Source organism: Nicotiana tabacum, chromosome 1 (genome assembly GCF_000715075.1).
Source record: "Nicotiana tabacum cultivar K326 chromosome 1, ASM71507v2, whole genome shotgun sequence".
Taxonomy (NCBI): domain Eukaryota; kingdom Viridiplantae; phylum Streptophyta; class Magnoliopsida; order Solanales; family Solanaceae; genus Nicotiana; species Nicotiana tabacum.
Window position 1 is genome coordinate 9,949,336 of NC_134080.1, and position 17,274 is coordinate 9,966,609.

A 17,274-nucleotide genomic window follows, 5' to 3' on the forward strand; every position below is an offset into this window, starting at 1 on the left:
TGTTTCCAAGAAAGCCTCGGCACAAAAAAAAAGATGAAAATAAAGCAGTAGCAACACGCAGTAACGACAACAAGATAATAAGAAAACGAGGCGAAACAAACAGGCAAAAGGAACAAAATGTAGATAGTGACAATAATCAAAAGATCAAATTGTGATATACAAGTTCAAAGTATTCTCACAGATGCTGCATTAAGTAGCTTAAGAGCTATTTATTTTCCAAAATGGTGTACTTACATAAAATGCTCAAGCAAAAGTGTACTACTAGCTCATACTACAAAGTGTTTCCAAAATTTCCCTTGTGACTTTCTTTCCTTCAGCACCCTTGGCCATCATAATAAATAAATTACAAGTAGGCTAAAGTTTATATTTGAAATTTTTCTATAGTTGAAAAAAATGAATGAGATTCCTATGCCCTCCCTATCAACTAACAATATAAACAGTGTTGTGGCATCTCTAAGATTTTGGCCCCCTATTTCAGAAGGGAAAAAAAACATGGATATCACCAGAAGACAATATGATGAGAACTTCATCCTGCTGAAAATCATATTTTGACAAGCTCGAGCATGCTGCCACGTGTGTGCACCATTCATCATCTTGGTTCCTCTCAAAATTTCATGCACAAAAGTTGCATTTAAATGATCTCGAGTACACAGAACAGCCAGTATTTGGTATCAAACTCGACATACCCCACCTGGAACGGAGTATCAAATGCAACGGCTAGCTGAGTGAGTCGTTCAAGCCTATACTCGACCAATTGGAGAGAATGGTGGATTTAGTACAAAAGATGGGAATACTTGCTCAACTTTCTTGTGTACTTTCTGTTTCTTTTCCTCTCTAACTGCATTAAGCAAGCCTTTAATGTCATCTTGAACAAATACGCTCAATATGTTGGATTGCAAAGATTCTACGTTGTTCTCCTGTCCCACGACAATTGAAGTTTCCATAGAATGCAAAATTGCAACACAAATAGAGAATGCCTGTAATGCAGATAACTGAGCATGGAAATCAACTGAATACTGTCCATCCTCCTTAAGCGTCATCGTCAATGCTGGAGCTTTATCCTTTCTTCCCTGTGTGCAGTTTAGAACCCACGGGTAAGATAAGAACAATTGGGCATAGTATCTTAAAATTCGTCTAGTGAGTATAGTTAGGTAACATCGCTTTGGCTCGTAACCAATTTGATTTGCTTTCTAAAAACAAGTTTATGAGTTAATGTTGTTTCAATTCTAGAGCAAGTACAAGAGAGTAAGAGACGCATATATCCATAAAAGATGAAAGTACTAGTGAAGTCGAAATCTTTTATTTGAATGCTTGTACACTTACAAATAAATTTCCATTTAAGCAGCCAACGAAACATACAATTAAGCAGCAGGTAAGAAGATTACCTGAAGGAAGAGTTCCAATGGCCGGTGACTCTCAAGCAGAGGACGAATGTCATCAATATGAATATTTGGATTACCAAATATGTGAAGCGGACATGCCATGTCCCAGCCACCACAGTCGCAACCTCCGCCCATCCTCCATCTATCCAACAAGGGGGAAGGGCCAGGACCTTCAGTTGTTGGAAGACCATGGTGTCCGGAAGGGATCACAACATTCACCTTGGCATCAGAAGTTCCAATTCTTGGCTCAAGCGGAGAGAGATCCAGTAAGTTTGGAAGTGGCTGATCATCATCCTTTGCATCTCCACTCCTAAATTTTAAACTCTCTCTCTTTTCAAACGGCACCTCTATAGCAATTGCTGCAACCTCAACCCGTGACTGCAGTTGTGCTACTCCTAAAGGGTAAGGAATTGATGAGTCAACATGACCTCTGTCATGAGTATGATTCGGTTGAAGTTTGAGCTTTGTTTTTTCAGGTACCTCTTCGGCTCCAGATGAATTTTCATTGGACGCCTTTGGTGTATTAGTGACATCAGGGGAAGAACAACAACTATCTTGAGGAGAAACTTGCTTTCTTGAATGGGCCGTATCATACAAGACAAACTCTGTCACCATTGAGTTGTCACAGTCTCCAGCTTTTTTAATATCTGTACATAAATAACAGGAAACTTGCATCTGCCCAACCAACAAGGGTTCTCTAACGCCATCTTTCGATCCCCATCCACTGGCATTGCTCTTCCTTTTGTGGTGAAGAGAATGAAAAGTGTACACCCAATTCAAGGTATTCTCCACTTTCCACGACTTTGCGACAAAACTATCTTCAGGAGACTTTACTGAGAACTCAAAAAAGGGCAATCCATTTTTCTTATCCAATCTGAGAAAGCCATGTAAATGAGCCGGCAAACTCTGCACATTTGAATTATGGATCTCTTTCTTGATAGGCTGAGGATCACAACCCAAAGGCTCCGCTATGCTTGAGAAATCATGCAATAGAGATTTATGAAATGCTCTGCCTCTACTAACATCAACTAGCTCACTCTTAATCTCCCGGCCAGGTTCGACATTATAACTCAATGGACTTTTGAGAGACTTTGATTTACCAAATGGATCAAACATCTTTCTCATAGGGCTGAAACGGGATTTTTGGCTGCCGCTCCTAGAGCTATCACTTTCTGATCGAGCTGGCGAATGTGGTAGCGCTAATTTTGCAGACAACGATTTGGGTAAAGGAACAGATGGATCCCTCTTCGTTAGTCCGTTAACTTCACGTAGATGATCAACGACGGATTGAGACATTATGTTTGAATCCTGAGCTGACTGTCTTAGTGGAGTTTGAGCTCTTCTATTTTCTCTATCATCAGAGTTTATTAAACTTCCTGTCGAGCTATCTGATTGTACACCTCTCTCTGGAATAGAACCTTTAAAGGAGGATCTATGTTTCTCTATGAGTAAATTATCCTCGCGTGAACTACATAAAGCATCAAGAATGTCAAATGAGACTGCAGCAGCATTGCCACCAGAGAACTCAATTTTTCTTCTTTCCTCGACAACATCAGTTTTCTTGACGCGCCTAACATCTTTAGAACTTTGATAGACAGAACCCCTCTTTAAGATTTCATTTCTTTCCAAATGCAATTTCCTTGATGGAACATTTTTGCAGGACACGCTACGATACTTATGAAAGCTTATCTCAGTGAATTCATCATCTACAGATAATACTTCTTTGCTGCATTTGGGATTTCCTTTGCTTTTTCTCCTTTCACCTTTTAGACGGTGTCGTGGAGATGGAAGCACAGTTGTAGGACTTCCATCTACTATACAATACTTGTCGAATTCCAACTCCATATCTAGTCATATCAATAGATCTACAACCTATAAGAACAAAATAACAGGTCATTCACAGTAGAATTAAAAAGCTACTAACATAATGCCTTATATTTCAAAACAAACATCAAATAATACAATCAATCACATAAAGTTTTGAACTTTATAGACTAACATCTTATAGGGCAATATTTGGATGAACTAAACCAATTGGAAATATCAAAAGCTTGGATTTTTACACTTCAAGATTCCAAATATACAACAACAACAAACCTAGTAAAATACTACAAGTGGGGTCTGGGGAGGTAGTGTGTATGCAGACATTACCCTACCCAGGCTAGGTAGAGAGACTGTTTCCAAACGACCCTCGGCTCGAAAGGAAGACTAGGAAAAACAAATGTTCAGGATTCCAAATATGCATATATAAAACAAAAGGTTCAGGAATTAAGCAAACAACTAGATCTAAGAGAAGAACTCTAAACTAAGGAACTACAATGTTACCACATTTTTCACATGCAAACTTGAAAATATGGAGAGAAAAAAAAGAAAAAAAAAGAAGAAAAAAATTCATACCCATTTCTTCAAATTGAAAAAGAGATGGCTGAGCAAATAATGAACTTCAAGCAAGAACCTTAACTTTCCTACCCTTAGATAAACAATTTGAAGATCTAATCTTCCATTTCTAGCAAATGCACAAATGCAAGAACGTCATGATACATGAAAACAGAAAAAGGAACTAACTTTGTTCCAATTAACTGAAATCAATGTAACAAAACAAAGAAATCCCACAACCCCACTTAACTATGAAGCCCCTAATTTATGTAAAAACACATCTTAAAACACTTGCATTCAAAGAAAATAAAAGGCACAACAACTGCTAATGAAAACAGTCCATTACCATTTAACATACCCCACTTGATCTTAGAGAATTGAAGCCAAAGAAAAAACCCAACAAATTGCAATCATTTCTTACAATATCTTGAGCTTAAAGTCTCATCCAAGAAAACACATTTCATATTCATATATTCTCCAAAAGGGTAAAAGAAAAGATACCAAACCAAACTCCATTGCTTAAAGAGTATTCAGTTTCTTGTACTTAAAATCAAGAAAAGTACATGGGCTAAAAAATAACAAGAATTAACACCTACCCACCAAAAGTTAAGACCATATAATGAGTTAATGAAATATGAACACACACAAAAAAAAGGATTAATAAAAGAGAAAGCATGCCTTATAGAGATAGAGACTGTTTGAGTAAAAGGGGTAGTGGGGTATCAAATGTACTGAGTGAAACTCACACACACTCTCTTTCTCTCTCTCACACACACACAGTAGGAAGAATAAGAAGAGGGGTGAGAGACAAAAGAGCTGCCAAGCTGCTCTATATGTCCACTAAAAAAAAGCTAACTTTGACTCATCATCATATGCTTTCATGCTGTGTTTTTACTCTATGTTTGTATAGTTTGCCTTTTTCCATATATTTTCTTATTCTCGGCTCACTAATACTATTTTTATGACGCTGTTATTATTCCATTGTCTTAGTTCATTTTCTTGTACCGAGTATTTATTGGTGATAAACTCTCTGTCCGCCCAGGATAAGATCTGTATAAACACTACTCTTCTCAAATCTTACAAAATTTTACTGGATTGTTATTATTTTTTATAGTTTGCCTCTAGTTTTGGTTTTTCTTTGTTGTAGTGTGTGGCCTTTCTTTCACTTTTTTCAATGTTTACTTTTTAGGACACTGTTTATAGGCACATTCAAGATAGTGAATTTCCATAAATAACCTTGGAAAAAGGACTAATGAATCTTGATTTAAGGGTAATCTTGGTAAAATAAAGAGGGGACAGACCAATTATTAATTGGAGGAATCACTGCACAAGGATTTTAATATCTTATGTTATTTTATTGGGAATAGCAGATACTGTTTTCTCTTGGCTCTTTCTTGCTATAATAATTAAATAATGTTTTCCAAATATAATATAGGACAGGATTCTTATGATGAAGGGGATTACTGACTCCCAATTTATAATAATCTTTTTTTATATGGTGAATTGAATGTAATAGATTTCAGATCCCTCCAAAGGTGCAATTACATTCATGACCCTTGATTCTTGCATATATTTTGACAAGTTTGCCCCTCAATAAAAACAACAACATGAAGCCCAAGTTGGTAAATTCATCATTTGAATTTGTGGTGTTACATATATTAAACTGATTTAACAAGATATCATTGACCAAAAATAGCATATAAAAATCAGCTTGAATATGTGAATAATATATAGTTTTGATTTGGAAGAGAAAATTATATTAGGTGCTAGAATAGTAAGCATAATTAATATATAGTTTTGTTTGTCCATGGTGAAAGATAGTTCTAAGGCCTTTTTTGGTACGAGGAATAAGCGATAATTAATCCTGAGATTAATTTTGAGATGAGTTTATATCATATTTGATTGGGATAAATAGTAGTATAATTAATCTCGGGATTAGTTATCCCGGGATTATAGTATTTTTTTATCCCTATGGAAGAGTGGGATAACGAATTCCGAGATAACTAATTATGGAATAATTTTTTTCCCAAACGACCCCTAAAGTGTAGAACTTGACGGTATTAATTGTAGTCTATAGTGTACTTGGGCTTGAAAATTTGGTTCATTCGCAGGAGAAGGCAACCTGGTGCACGAAGTATCCCACATTCATGTAGGGTCTGGGAAAGGTCGTACCTCAAGAGGTGTGATATGGATAGCCAACCCTGATACAAGCATCAGTGGCTGATTTTGGCTCAAACACGTGACCTATAAGTTACACAGAGAAACATAGTGCGCCTGATGCAAATGACTTTCTTTTTTCATGATATACCAATCAGAATGGAGGGTCCAAACCTACGTACATGATTGATAGAATCACTACGTAGGGGCGGTCAACTTGATGTGGGAGAGGCACTCACCATCCTTCAACTTTACTTATAAGTCACACGGAAAACACCACATTATAACATCAAAAGTCTACGTCATTACTAATTATTATTAAAACGATATAATTTATTGTTTGAACAATTCATTCATTTCACTATCAACCATAAAATGGATTGGAAATTTTGAAGTGAATTTCCAGCAAAAAACTTTAATGGGGACAGGGACAACTGCAGATAAACTGATAAAGATTTGGTTGGGAAGTACTTTGGTGGATACTTTCCATAGATGGAACAATTTATTGTTCTACAAATGGGCAACCACTATAGTAGCTCAAGTGTTTTATTAGTTTACTAATTAGGTTGAATTTGTTTAAATTCAGCCTTTTTATATACTACTACTATACTATAGTATAGTATAGAAAAGAAAAATTAAATATAATATAGTATAAAGTTATTTGATACTACTTGTTTCTCTGAAATCTTAAGTCAAAAGTGTCTACTTGGTTTGGTAAAAAATTCAAATAGTTAGTTGTATACAAATTATAAGTGTGGTCCAGTATACTTCATTTACCTAGTATGGATTGATGAAATAATAATGCTCCTCTACCTTGCCGTAAAAACTTTCTCTTCCTATTAATAGCAATTAATGTCTTTCTCTTACCTTTAATTTTTTTTCATTTTAATAGTTAAGGTGTTCGAGTCGGCTTAGGCACACATCAAATAATTCTACAAGGTAATTAATACCTCCTACCACTACAAGTAATAGTTAATTTTATCCATCATTGCTTGGACAGATAAGAAGAAATCACTTAGCGCTCGTTTAGTATGAGGGATAAGAAATAATTAATCCCGGGATTAAATTTATGAAGAGTTTATCACATATTTGGTTAAGAAAAAATTGCGATATTATTAATTTGGGGATTAGTTATCCCCGAGTAACTTATTTCCAACCAAACGATCCCTTAATATATTTGCTCCACTAAGATTTGAATTTGAAAGGCGGAAACTTTATGATTCTCAATTTACTTCATCGATCAGTTTGGCTACATTATTGGATGCAGTATTTTCCTTTTACCTTATTAGCCCCTTTTTTCTTCTTCTAATCTCTAGGTTTCCTTGTGTTAAGGCATCTCCAATCTTTACTCCATTTTTTATCCACAAAATAGGGATTTCCCCATTTTTGGGACAACTTACTCCAACCATTCCCACATTTTTTTCCCTCAAACTTTTTTATATTCTTCTCTCTTCTATATTATATTATTATCTTTCATTTCAGTTTCATTTTAATTTTCATTAAACAAATTCCATCTTTTATTTTTAATAATTTATAGTTTTCATTAAAACAATTTCATAAAATTTTAAATAATATAATTTGTAAGCAATTATTATAGATTAACTAATAATTCAAATAAAAGTAAAATCATTACAACATCTAATATTTTATATTCGCACATTTCAATTTTAGCAACATCTAATATTTTATATTTGCACAATTCATTTTTTGAGATAATTATATATTTTTTGTACAATTATAATTTATAATAAAATTAACTTACAATTTTACATAAAAATAATAAATGCACGAAAATTAATTTATCAAAATTATACACCAAAGTTAAGATGTAAAATTAATATTATAAAGACATTACATAAACATAATTAGGTATATATAAAGAGATAAATTAAATGATTAAATAATAAAATAATAATAAAAAGTGATGAAGAGTAATGGGGGAGATGAATAGTGTACCCCATATTTGAGGGAACATTATTCATCCCCTATTTTTGGGACAAAAATGGGGGAGGGTTGGAGCTAAATTACCCCAAAATTGCGGGGTAAGGTTGGAGATGACCTTATGGATCTTGAGAAATCTGTGAGGGTAATTTGGTCAAAGAAAGTGAGAGGGTTGAGTGCAAGAGCAAGGAGAAGAGAGTAAATTCACGGGTACATGTGATGTGGTTTCAGGCGGGAGGAAGGGATCTGAAAATGGTCGGTCAAATCGAAATCAAAGTATCATATGACCCGCCGACTCACTACTCTTACTCAAATTGACATCACTAACCCCATACTAAAAACACTTGGTGGGCGTTTGTACATAAGAATTGCAAAATTTCGAAAAAAGGTGAATTTTTTTTAAAATAAAAATGATATTTGAAAATTAGAATTGTGTTGGACATGAATATAGTTTTGGGTTATTTTTGAATTTTTGTGAGTGATCTGAGTGAAAATTTCCAAAATTCATTTTCAAGTAAAAATTAGAAATTTTATGGTCAAACACTAATTTCGAAAAAAAATAATTTAGAAAAAAAGTGAAAAAAATTTCATGGCCAAACGGGCTCTTATTCCACTTTATTACGTGTTTGATTGAAGCATAAAGTATAAAAGAATATAGACATTTCTGTGGCCAAGTATGTTATTATGAATAAAATAGAAAAATTAAATTATTGTAAATTATTCTTCACTATGTGGGATTATACTGGGCGTGTTGTTGTCAAATATAAACAAAATATCATTTTGTAAGGAGACATAATAAAAAGGTAAGGACTTAGGAAAGAAATGGACGGGCGGAGTAGCACTTCTCATTTTTTGGCTTTTTTGAGTGGATGGTCTATCGGAAATAAATAGGTAAGATTTGTGCATACACTATTCGTTTCATACTCCACTTGTAAAATTATAGCGAGATTGTTATTGTTGTTGGAAGAGTAGCACTTCACAGTATCTTGCCTGAAATTTCATCTCCTACAGTTCTACGATAGTTTCAATAACATTCGTGCCTTGTGAACCATCATTATTAACAAGACCAAAATTAAAATCGCCTTTTAACCACTGCTACTGAATTAGACTTTACTTAACACTGTGTTTACCTATATCTGAAAAATTCCAACGACACTCAACTTGTTAAGTCAAAGAGAAATTATGGATAGGTCAGATTTTTCAACGTTGGTTAGTACGCAGCTGCCATCACCTATAGTCTATAGATACAGATTCCTTCCCGATCCGTCTATTTTTCCTTCACGTTCTCGTAGATTGCATGAATGCATGTTCAAAAAGATGGACCAAGTCAGTAAGGCACGCAAAGGCAGCTGCTACTCCACGTGAAGAGAAAATACACTCAAAAAACATAAATCACCTCACTTTTAGGTGAAAAGAGCTGAAACTATACTGTAAGATTACACACATCAACCTTACCCTAGTACACGTACAAGTGTGCAGGTTGTACAGTCCTTGGAAACAGAACAATCCATACCAAGTTGTCACAATTGAATTTCTGTCTAGCCTACCAAATTTTCTACTACCCCCAAGTATACACCAACCACTATCGAGTAAATATACTTCAAAAAACTGTTCGAAAAACTGTATGTACTGTATCTATATACAGGAAATGGTTATGTCTAAACTCTAAAGTGAACTAAAACCTAGCAGAAGAGTCAGTCAGCATCGCTAGTGGTAGTTTTATCTTCAGTCCTAGACTTGTTAAATGATCTCTGGCTGTCAAGAACTGGCATGTAAGCTTCAGTTGTCTTCTTCAGAACATCATTAGCTCCTTTATCAGCTCTTCGAGGGCTTGTTAAATTCTTCTCCACGTCTTCGAACTTGGCAGTTGCTAACGGTTCTGTTCCTACACTCTTCGTAAAATTTGGCCCGTCTATTGTTAGGCTAGCAGCTTCGTCTCTAGAAGCATACCAAGTATTGCCACAAGCAATACACTCCAGCTGAGATAACCAAAAAATAAATAAAACAGAAACAAGAGGCAGTCAGTGCAGCAACCAAAATACTCGAGGAAGATCGAAGATGACACGGCTAAAAAGTACATAGGATTATACTAGAAAAGTTTCCAAATGGCGCTTATACCATATTCAATCTTTTTTTTTTTTTTTTTTTTTTGTTTCTTAAATACAAGAAATTCCAAAGTGACTACATTAAATTTAAGAGACATGACATGAATAAAAGGTCCTTATGCAAGGTAATTCCCTTCAACATCTTGCATGATAGTTCAGTGTAATGGCAATCATGACATGGGGAAATTAGCTTTACCCCGAGAACAGAAAAGAATTCAATAAGAGATCACTTACTGTCACAACATCAAACATAATATTAAATATCTTCCCCACCACTATCAACATATAATCAAAATCCAATCAACTATTTGAAGTTTCGGGTGCGGCAAGGAATTGCTAACATAATAAGCAGTTCTCCACCCCTCCCCCCTTCCCCCCAAAAGAAAATGAATAATAATAAGAGAGGACAAGAAATATCCAAAGAGAAACATCATGATGTATCAACGAAGAAGTCTATCTCAAGCAGAAAAAAGCTGCAAGCACAAACCTGGTAACGGTCTCCATGTCCAGCCTGAATAATCTCCATGAGCCGCACTTTTTTCTCTGTGCATCTTTTGCAACGAGCATCAGTCATCTGTGCCACAAACCAATCAGAAGTGAGCAACAAGAAACAACATACTCAACCTTTGTAAAGTTTTCTGTAAGAAGCATCAGTCATCTGTCACACAAAAAAGAATAGAAACAAGCAATAAGATATGTCGAAATGAAATGTTTCCCAGTCTTATAACATGATCACATCAATTTTGCCAATTAATCATGGCCAAATTTCTAAAACTCTTTTTCCAGGTACTCAACATGAAAAGAAAATTCTGAATTAAAAGGCTTTCAGTACATTGAGAAGCTATATTCAACTTAACAACGACAACAACAACAAACAACAACAAACCCAGTATAATCCCACATAGTGGGGTCCCACAAGTATATGAATTACCCTACCTTGTGGATATATATATTCAACTTCATTATAGAAAACAAAAACATGCGCAGTCCTCCCTGAATACGGGAAAAATATTCCGATCACATTTAGTCTTATCTCAAAGGGATACATGTAGCTGGTGATCAGAATCAACGACCAACTCCATCACCAAAATACTAAACTAAAGTTTGCTATGGTTAGTTAAACTAAATCCTGGTTAAAGACTTGAATTCCGAAAAATTACCATCATTGTCAGTACCCAAAAGGAGCACCTACTAGGTGCAAGAAAATTTGGCCCCATCTGTATCGACATATGCAGTTCTTTGTGACCTCTCCAGAAAGGAAGATTTTATTCACCGAAATCTCCCTCAGAACACATTATTGCCCTGAAGCTATTTGTAAAATTCAACTGAACATATTCTTAGTGCATGCTCATCATGAGACTAAATCTTCAAAGTAGCTTCACGAATACCATCATATCTACCAGACAAGCACTAATAATAGTATATAAGCACGGATTTTTTTATTGAATTTCTTAAAGATCTTCAAATAAGCATATATTGAGCTCAAAATGAAGCCGGAGTTCATTTACTCCATTGAGTCGACCTCAGTTTCATGTTGAAACTTAGTATTAAAGCCCAACAGAGCTGAACGCTCGAGTCATTTAGACACCTACATAGGCTATAAATTTTTGCCATAGAAGTGGTGTCCAGGCAAGTTTGAGCGCACCACGACTGTTCTACCAGATATCTGCTATCTCCCACCATCACAGGTACTGGTTAACCTTGCCCACCAAAACTTAGGCTGATGAGAAAAGATCACCTAACATTTTTCTTGTCTGTTGGAATTTGAACTTCATTAACTAGGCCACAACATCTTCCTCCATACAAAGAGAAAAAGGAAGATGACTGTTTAATGTAGCAACTAAGCTTCTTCAGGAACAAAATAATATAGTATAAACCTGTATGGGCTCCGGCTCTTCGGGCTCCCTGCTTGCTATCTCTTCTGCTGTTAGACCTTCCTGAGATAGAAATGGAGAACAACATCAAATAAAGGAAAGCATAATCTGCTGGGACAATTTTCAGATTCCACACAGAAATAAGAAACTACAGGTTTTCAGAGAAAGATTAATAACTTATAATCTCCGTATAAGGCAGACATTCTTCTCAAGAAACCAATCTTGTATTTGCCAAGTGTGGATAAAAATCCAAATGAACCATCCACCAAAAGAAATGAATATTAAGCAGAAGAAATTGCTTTTCTTAAATTCTTAAAACCAAAACCAAACTATGAGGCAGGTTTGTACAGTCTTCTACGTAACCTAAATTAGTTTCTTCTTGCAGGGAAGGAAATGAAGACACCTTCCACATTTCAAGCACCTTTTTGGCTTATTTTAGGAGCATGAAATTCCAAAATGTGTACAGGTAATTGCTCAACTTCTTCATTTGTATGAATTCTCCTAGCTCTTTTTCCTTCTTTTTTTGGTTGGTTGGTTGGTTTGGGGGGGGGGGGGGGGTTGTGGGGTGAGTAAGCCAATATTTAATTCCCAAAAGGTCTCAAGGGATATCAGATTTTCCTTTTTTGAGTGCGTTTATTTGTGAAAAATGCTCAATCATATTTTGGTTTCCAAAATCAGCTTTACTTTATTCACACCTGAACAATATTTAGATTTCATGAATTGTGGTAAACCTATTTAGGTTGCACATGGTGGATTCACGAACGGTCAGTCAGACCACCAAAGCAAGACCTACCGATCCAGAAATCAACAAAACACAAACAGACTATTATTTCTAGCATTTTAGGATATTTGCATATGAAGCAAAAAACAAAAAAATTAATCGACAAATTGAGTAAATTATTTTCCCTGTGCTCATACCTTTAGCTCATTGGGGGACATGTTCAGTATTTGTGAGGGATCCAACTCCCCATTCAGAAGACGGCGTGCTAAGAGTGAGCTGTTCTGGAATGTTTTTGATAAGGAAGAATTGTTCTGGAAATAGAACAACAACATCGAGAAAAATCGACAATTAGAAGGTAGAAATATATTCACATAGAAAATTAGAAGAAAAAACAATAAACTCACGAACTCATACCCCCATCTGCTCAAAAGAAAAAGGGTACTAACCTTAAGATTGAATGTTAACTGCCTCATCTTCTGATTGTACTTCTGAAAATCACATGAGAGAGCCTCGTGTGCAGCTTTCTCCAGAGCGACTACGGCAGGGACAGCACTGTCTGGCCATCGAAACTTATCACCCTGAATTTAATCCAAGAGAACAAACATTTCAAGGAAAATCTGAATAGAGACTAGCATTCTATACATAAATTCTGTCAGTCATCAAAATCATTGGAAAGTGAATTCTTACATTGGCACCATCGTCTAGAGACTCATTCACATGCTTTGCAGAACCGGTATTACCAGTAAAATCAGTAACATCTGAGCCCCCTTTTTCTTTACCATCATTTTGTACATTATCCACAGGATTGCACAAAAACTGAATTGACTGCAGCAGTTTTTCCAGCCATTTGTCACGCTGTGTTTCACCAGTTAGGACATTGAAGTTTGAAAGGATGATGAAGTATTCTGATGCATTATTGGGACAACTGCCTGGAGTTTCTGCTTTAGATTGACCAAATCTAGTTGGTGCTTCATCTTCTCTGGTGACATCCAAAGGCGTCATGCTCTTCTTCCTCAAAAGTCGTTTACTCTTCAATTGGTCTTCCTGACTAACAGGAGCTGCAGAATTATCCTCAGTTTCAATGTCAGGAAGATGCCCAACTCGTGCAATAGTCTTATGAACAAGCAGATCAATTTCCTGCTGTTTGGTATCTTCATAATCCTTGTCTGTTAACTTGAAAAGCTTCATCTGCTCAGTGTCATATACCTTTTGAACAATAAAACCAGGGTGCTCTTTCCGACCTGGAATCTGCTTGTTTAACGGTATGAAGTGCACCACACACTTGTGCATGACTGACTCTGCGGGAACTTCGTCCCTATGAAAACTATAGAACAATTCCCTCGTGTCTCGTGATTGCCAATTTCCACCATTTCTTCTTTGAGCTTCCTCGGGTCTGTAAAACCACTGTCCTGTGACCATCATGTTCCCATCCTTGGTCTGAGTAATATCCTATTAGGGGAAAAATCCAGAGAAAAAGAGTAGAAGTGATAACCACAATAAATTAACATTCAGAGAAGCAAACGTTACCAAGAATTTCATGCCAAAACTAGAAAAGTAATTCAGGATGCTGCAGATAAAATACTGGTCACTCTTTTACCAAAACTAGAAAAGTAATTCAGGATGCTGCAGATAAAAAGATATGCTCATATGGATAATCGATTCTCCAAGAAACAGACTGCTTATTTAGAACTATCTGAGCGAAGAATTATAACGGAGCCTCCTGACATGTTGTCTTCCCTCTGTTCCTAAATTACTTGCTAAGCCAAAAAACTAGAGCCTAAATGAATCAAAAGTGACAGCGAAACTCAAGCAAGTTTTTCTCCCCCCAAAAAACCTGCATGTTTCCATGTCTAGACACTATAAGGGTTCAACAACCTTCCTTTTTGTCAAATTTAGAAGACATGAAACGCGAACGGGGCACTTTGCATATGTTCCACTTTCACTTCAGTTCCTCTTCCATTACCTACCAATCAAAGGAAATACTTACCTTCCAGCAACTACCTCCTCTTTTCACCCCAACTTTAAATAGATGCCTGTATTTAGGTGAGAGCAACTATTATCTTTTTCTAGACTAGTTATCGTTCGTCTGCTCTTTCCTTCTTACGCTACAATTTAATGCTTTGATTCTGTTTTCTTCCCTTCCCTTTTGTACTCCCAACTCAAGGAGTTTTACTCAGACTTTCAGCACCACCAAATAGAAAACATTCTCTGATGGGGCACTAGATGAGGCAAAATGCAGTTAAGATCCAGATCAAATTGAGTGCCCAAATTTCGCAGCAGAAAAGAGAAATACTTAACATATAAGCTTAGTTTGCATGCTACAACCAAACTAATAATGCAACTGACCTGATTCCTGACTGGGAAATAGCATATGCATTCACATAAGTTGTGCATCTATTTAATTTCCAAAAGAATCATGTATCTTCCTGAAAAAGAATTACCTTGATAATTGCCACATAAGGCTTCTGATTTTTAGCTTCTGGAACCAAGAGCACGGGATCCTCCTGTAGAAGAACAAAACTTAGTAATAAGAGCAACCACAGGAGAACAATAGCTATAACACACTTAACAAAGTTCCTAGCCAATGCAATTACAGATAATACTGTTCAAAGGGGATGAAACAGCCAAGTAAAATTTCATGGAAGAAAAAAACTAGAGTTGATTTTTTTTTTTATGACCGAGAAATCTGTCTGGGGCCGATCCTTTGGACCAACCGCAGCCTTCGAAACTCGGTGGATAATGTGCCCGCCCCTCTACCCTTCTCCACTTAAATACCAGGCTTTGCTTTGCATGGTGTGGGGGCTTGAACCTGTGACCTAAGACACAAATCCATCACCCTTTGCCACTTGAGCTAGGCCCTGGGGGCAAAACTAGAGTTGATATTGATTGCACAAAATCTCCTCAACTCTCATACCAACATCCAGGCACACCAAACCAAGCCTCTTCCACTATATTCAAGCTAGGGTGATACACTTCTACCAGGAGAGATACTAATTCAGATTAATCAGCCCTCTCATTTCTCCAACTCCTTACAAAGTAGCCATTACAACATCAAATGACACTCATTAAATCAAAGTGAATCCATATCTAAACTAGCTGTTTGCAGTATTTTCTGATGTTGAAGTAAAGGGCATCCAGAAACCCATTCCTATTGATACCCCATTAAACTCTATCAATAAACCAAACAATCAGAAACTAAGAAGCAGAGGGGATCCATGAAATCAACTCCTTCAAGCATTATGGATGAAATGTTTACCAAGGAAAATAATTTTCATGAAAAGTGTTCTATCAGAAATCATTTTGTAAAGGAGTCCCCTAATAAGCATCAGAAATGGGGAAATATTATCCTAAACACTACTAGATGATTAATTTCTTCCCATCAGGCTAAGCCTTGGTGGGCAGAGTATCTGTGCTGGTGGCCAGGTCCGCTGCAATAGTCGAGGTAATGTACTTTCCAATTTCTATCATTCCAAATGCAACCAATGAGTGATAAGTAACATTTTTCAAACCCTAATTTCAGCTACAGGTCATGGAAAAAAGCCGTAATTTTTTCAAAACACAAACAAAATTTCAATAAATAACATTTCGGAAGCATTTTTCGATGAAATAAAGCAAAGGAATGAGAACTCACAAGTTCATAGCGATTTCCATCGTACTCAAAAGACTCGTAATGGTTTCTCCTCCCTTTACCTTTTCCAGTAACCCTAATTACCTCACCAATAGGCTTAGCATCTTCCAGCTGTTCTTCTTCCACCTCCTCCTCCTCCTCTTCAACCGGTTCAGGTTCCGATTCAACCTCCGGTTCTTCGTCAAATTTCTTCTTCTTATTCCTCTTCCCCCGGCCTCTTTCCTCTTCCTCCTCCTCCTCATTTTCCGTCACTTTCCTCTTCTTCTTCCTCTTATCTCTACTTTCATCATCATTATTCGCTTCCTCTTCTTCCTCCTGTGGCTTTTCTTCTTCTTCTTCTTCTTCGTCGAGCTTCACTTTCTTACGCTTCCTTTGACTATTCGCTTTATCTTCGCCGTTGTTGGAAGCGCGTGTTACACGCGATAGCGGCAACTTGTCGTCGTCGTCCTCGTCGTCGCTTATCGCTACCACCGCTAACCGCCGGTTTCCCATTTTTGCTTGCTATACGGTGATGTGGTGCGTGAGTCAAGCAACAAGTCACAAGTGTCGAATGCGGAGAGTGTTAAGGAGAGAAAATGGAATCTACTAGTACTACTGTACGAAGAGATCATCAATTTGAGATTCTGTGTATTTGACATAACACTTTAAAATGGTCAAAATAGAGTAAGTTGGCCAATTTTCGGATTATAAAATAATTATTATTTAATACGAGAATAAATTTTGGACAAAAATATATTTTACCGAAATAAGGTCCACATAATATGTTAAATTATGAAATTCTTGTATATAAACTCTAGCACAAAAGACACCCTATACAGGGTTGCGTTGGAATTCGAACTTTTAGAAGTTGAATTTTAGCAAACTATATTGAAATTCCAAGAAAAAAATGTTGGAACCCAAACAAGATATTCTGTATGTGAATTTTTACATATTATACTGGAGTTCTAATTTTTAGAAGTTAAATTCAAGTATATTATGCTGGAACTCCAAGTAAAAATAGTGAAACTCAAATAAGACGTTGTCTTATAATTTTTAACTCCAGCTCTCGTTGGAGTTAAAGCGGAAAAAATAAAAAATAAAACGAGTATTT

The 17,274-nt window shown here is 36.2% G+C and overlaps 2 protein-coding genes and 1 pseudogene across 7 annotated transcripts; all 3 read right to left on the bottom strand.

Moving 5' to 3' along the window:
• Positions 1-17,274, bottom strand: part of LOC142161919 (uncharacterized) — a 198,361-nt pseudogene that overhangs the window by 147,275 nt on the left and 33,812 nt on the right.
• On the bottom strand, positions 195-4,741 carry LOC107795551 (uncharacterized). 6 transcript variants are annotated; one of them, XM_016618210.2, is made up of 3 exons: positions 4,437-4,741; positions 1,386-3,254; positions 195-1,070 (listed from the first exon to the last, which is right to left on the bottom strand). In XM_016618210.2, exons 2-3 carry the CDS (start codon positions 3,225-3,227, stop codon positions 741-743), a joined length of 2,172 nt encoding a protein of 723 aa, XP_016473696.1. In that variant the 5' UTR covers positions 3,228-3,254; positions 4,437-4,741; the 3' UTR covers positions 195-740. The 6 variants fall into 6 exon arrangements, with proteins under 6 accessions (XP_016473696.1, XP_075091345.1, XP_016473698.1 ...); XM_075235244.1 differs by having other exon boundaries at positions 4,359-4,595; XM_016618212.2 differs by having other exon boundaries at positions 4,355-4,595.
• LOC107826683 (ASI1-immunoprecipitated protein 3-like) lies at positions 9,245-16,802 on the bottom strand. The gene is made up of 8 exons (XM_075235282.1): positions 16,188-16,802; positions 14,998-15,060; positions 13,244-14,005; positions 13,003-13,134; positions 12,754-12,867; positions 11,839-11,898; positions 10,449-10,535; positions 9,245-9,835 (listed from the first exon to the last, which is right to left on the bottom strand). The coding sequence occupies exons 1-8, from the start codon at positions 16,674-16,676 to the stop codon at positions 9,551-9,553; spliced, it is 1,992 nt and encodes a 663-aa protein (XP_075091383.1). The 5' UTR covers positions 16,677-16,802; the 3' UTR covers positions 9,245-9,550.